We start from the raw sequence: 4,628 nt of genomic DNA on the forward strand, positions 1-4,628 counted from the left end.
TGACCCTGAGAAGAAAGATACAACAAACATGCCCTCCACCCCTCATTATATACAGGAGATCTGTTCACCTGACTCCAATATCCTGTAATCACCCTCCAGGTCTGATCACTACTCCCCCTGCTGTAACCCCACAGTCACTGCAGTCACCCAGGATGTTACCCCTATCTATTACCCCTTTACCCCATCTGTTACCAGTGACTGAACCCCAATATTGTTTCTGCAGAGGAGTCAGGTGATCTTTATTTTATATAGCAGTCCTGTGTTTATATAGAAAAGATAATTGTGTAATTGTCAGTATCTGCTTTTATTCCGTATGTATTGACTCTGCACAGTACCACTTCCCTTGTCCTGTACCCCAGGTGTAATTCTCGGTATCTGTTCTTATTCTGTATGTATGGTTACCAGGCGGTAAACTCTGTGCATGCACAAGATGTGGAAGAGCCAAGCAGAGCACTGCAACTCTAGAAAATAAATCAAGAGTTATATGGGGCAATCTTATATAGAAACAATACTAAGAATTACAGCCAAAGTACATGAAGTGGTACTGTACAGTCCATACATATAGAATAGACAGATAACCAAGAATTACACCCAGTGTACAGGACAAGAGAAGTGGTACTGTGCAGAGGCCCATACATACAGAATAGGAACATATACCAAGCATTATACCCAGGATAGAGGACTAGAGAAGTAGTACTGTGCAGAATGATACATAAACCAAGAATTACACCCATCTAGCAAAATCTATTCCAGGGAAGTCACTACCTTTATCATGTCAGGTCTATTATAAGAGGTCCCCTGACTACTCTGCAGGAATAATATTGGGGTTACATAGGTGCAACATTAGTTGACCCCCAGTGATTTTAGAGCTGAAGCAGCAAGACAGATCATTACGCACATGTTATATATAATATATCTCATTCTCCTCATAGCTATGTTTCACCACCAATTCTATACAATAGATAACTATCTCAGAAGCATGGAGTCACAATTACCAAGCAGGATGATAGGTGAGGACTCTATGCACTCCTAACCCCCCTAACTTGTCTCAGGACCATTGCAGCAGATGTGTCAGGTTATGGAGGCAGAGAGCCATCAGTGTTTCCAACCCCTGCAATAAGTTATCTAGAGATATTAGAGACATAACAACAAATGAAGAAAATCCATAAAAAAAAAAAAATGCCCAAACATTCAGCTATAACTGACCACCCAACCACAAAACTTTACCCTCATCACAGAAATACTAACCCAGTCAGGAGTATACAATGCATGGTCATAGCACTCAATGACCCTGAGAAGAAAGATACAACAAACAAGCCCTCCACCCCTCATTATATACAGGAGATCTGTTCACCTGACTCCAATATCCTGCAATCACCCTCCTCTGATCACTACTCCCCCTGCTGTAACCCCACAGTCACTGCAGTCACCCAGGATGTTACCCCTGTCTATTACCCCTTTATCCCATCTGTAACCAGTGCCTGAACCCCAATATTGTTTCTGCAGAGGAGTCAGGTGATCTTTATTTTATATAGCAGTCCTGTGTTTATATAGAAAAGATAATTGTGTAATTCCCAGTATCTGTTCTTATTCCGTATGTATTGACTCTCCACAGTACCACTTCCCTTGTCCTGTACCCCGGGTGTAATGCTCAGTATCTGTTCTTATTCTGTATGTATGGACTCTGCACAGTACCACCTCCCTTGTTCTGTATGCTATTGATCCCAGACCAATATGTACCCTGGGTGTAACTCTTGGTATCTGTTCTTATTTTGTATGTATGGACTCTGCACAGTACCACTTCTCTTGTCCTGTACCCCAGGTGTAATTCTCAGTATCTGTTCTTATTTTGTATGTATGGACTCTGCACAGTACCACTTCTCTTGTCCTGTACCCCTGGTGTAATTCTCAGTATCTGTTCTTATGCTATATGTATAAACTTTGCACAGTACCACTTCTCTTGTCCTGTACCCTGGGTGTAATTCTTAGTATCTGTTCTTATTCTGTATGTATGGACTCTGCACAGTATTACTTCTCTTGGCCTGTACCCCGGGTGTAATTCTCAGTATATGTTCCTATTCTGTATCTGGAAATATACAACAATATTCAGTTATCTTTGTGATCCGCAGATCTCAGTTCCCTCCATGCAGCCATATTGGTAGTCCAGTCTCTGTGACAGGAAATGGGGTATTTGCAGGATCTAATGGTAGTAATGGGGTTTGGGTTTTATTCATTGGGGGTGCAGCAAATGTTCTTTGAAACCAACATGTCCGACCCCATTGAAGTCTAATGGGGACAAAACATTTTTACCTTACCAACCTTCTTAGTACTAAAGGTAAACAATGGGTGGGAACTGGTTGCTAAGTTACACACTGAGCAGCATTCTCATTGGCTGATAATGGTTTCAGGGCAGTTCATGTGACAGAGGGTGTGTATGGCGCTGGGACAGGAAATGAGTAGAAATCTTTCTAACAAGGACACAACAGCAATAAAAATCTCCTTTTAGCACAATGAAAGAAAACTTGGATTTTTATTGCTATGTTTTGTACATTTTGGGGAGATTTCCAATGGCCTTCTGTCAAGGTTCTCAGACAGGAAAGGGGGGGGGGGGATTACCAAAAGGAACAGAATAAAAATTATATATCCTAATATCCTAATTAAAAATAAATAAATAAAATGATGTACAAATAGTCTGTAACTGGAATTCCACTTCAATTGGACGGATGCTTATTATAATTATTGATAAAATGCTGACATTTCAGTTGTAAAGCATTATGGAAGAGACAAGCTTATAGTTATTTTCCTTTATTTCCCAATTAGTTCCACTGAAGACTTGCCCACACTAAAGATGGCTGACTTTAGTTCAAATACCGTCACATCTAGAACTACAAATTATTTCCAAAATATTTAACTAGTAAAAAAATGTGTCATAAATATTTTTTAGTTTTTTTTTCAGAGAAATAGTTTTGAAACCTTTATTTTTGTTTTGAATCAATTTTTATGGTAATCCTGTCATTGCGTATCCCTACTTTTGCCCACACACAAGATGGCGGACATGACGCTTCTGACAAACCTAATACTCACCTAAAACATAACAAACCAGGCAATATTCAATTATTTTAAGATTGAATTATGTAAAACTTTATCTGACTCAAATCAGTAGCTATGAATATAGAACAACTCCACGGGTCTAGGAGAGCGCGCTTTGCCCATAGAAGAAATTCTCGCTGTAAGCTTCAATGAAGTAATTGCCAGGACTTCTAATTTTAATTCCAGTTTGTGAAGTTACCTAATGATATTTTCATGTAGAATTTTGTTTCATGAAGTACACGATACCGGAGTAATTTACTGCATTTTCATATTTAGAACAAGCGCTACAAGTCTTACAACGCATGCGCACTCTCCTCACACAAACCTGGGTTATCATTTTTCTAAACAGCCATTGACGAGGAGCTCCTGAGCATTGCATCCTGGGAGTTGTAGTTGTAAAGCGCTGAACCCATGTGGAGCCTTGCAGTGGTGCATGCTGGGAGTTGTCACTTTTTTTTGTTATGGAAGCTGCAGATGTTCAGCGCCCTCTGTTTGGAGGGGCATTTTCTGCCCAACTACCCCCCTCAGTACAGGATGTCAGGTATGGAGGAGACATTACATACTCTTCTAAATACACTGGAGGGGGTCACAGGGCAGATTATAGCTTGGGGGGATGATTGTGCAGATCCTCTATATAAACTTACAGGGGGGTCAAACTGTTATATAGTTTGGTGGGGGGAGGCCATACTGTAAATCCTGTGTGTAGACTTGTAGGGGGGTTATATTACAGATCCTGTGTATAGACTGCTATGGGGTCACATTGTAAATCTTATGTACAGTATAGACTTGGGGGTGGGGGTCATAATACATATAGACTGGTATGGGGGTCACATTACAGATCCTGTATGTAGACTGCTATGGGGTCACATTGTAAATCTTCTGTACAGTATAGACTGGTAGGGGTAACATTACAGATCCTCCATATAGACTGGTATGGGGGTCACATTTTAAATCTTATGTACAGTATAGANAATGAAGTAATTGCCAGGACTTCTAATTTTAATTCCAGTTTGTGAAGTTACCTAATGATATTTTCATGTAGAATTTTGTTTCATGAAGTACACGACACCGGGGTAATTTACTGCATTTTCATATTTAGAACAAGCGCTACAAGTCTTACAACGCATGCGCACTCTCCTTACACAAACCCGGTTTGTCATTTTTCTAAAAGCTTGACGAGGAGCTCCTGAGCATTGCATTCTGGGAGTTGTAGTTGTAAATCGCTGAACCCATGTGGAGCCTTGCAGTGGTGCATGCTGGGAGTTGTCACTTTTTTTGTTATGGAAGCTGCAGATGTTCAGCGCCCTCTGTTTGGAGGGGCATTTTCTGCCCACCTACCCCCCTCAGTACAGGATGTCAGGTATGAAGGAGACATTACATACTCTTCTATATACACTTGAGGGGGTCACAGGGCAGAATATAGCTTGGGGGGATGATTGTGCAGATCCTCTATATAAACTTACAGGGGGATCATAGCGCAAAACTGTTATATAGGTTGGTGGGGGGAGGCCATACTGTATATCCTCTGTGTAGACTTG

At 40.8% G+C, this 4,628-nt stretch overlaps 1 protein-coding gene across 1 annotated transcript in view; it reads left to right on the forward strand.

Moving 5' to 3' along the window:
- Positions 1–3,508: 3,508 nt before the first annotated feature.
- The window catches only part of RANGRF (RAN guanine nucleotide release factor), a 7,258-nt gene continuing 6,138 nt past the window's right edge, over positions 3,509–4,628 (forward strand). The window contains exon 1 of the mRNA XM_072398856.1: positions 3,509–3,631. Coding sequence (XP_072254957.1) covers positions 3,552–3,631 — 80 coding nt within the window. The 5' untranslated portion in view covers positions 3,509–3,551. The remainder of the gene's footprint in view (positions 3,632–4,628) is intronic.

Source organism: Pyxicephalus adspersus, chromosome 2 (assembly GCF_032062135.1).
Source record: "Pyxicephalus adspersus chromosome 2, UCB_Pads_2.0, whole genome shotgun sequence".
Classification (NCBI taxonomy): Eukaryota; Metazoa; Chordata; class Amphibia; order Anura; family Pyxicephalidae; genus Pyxicephalus; species Pyxicephalus adspersus.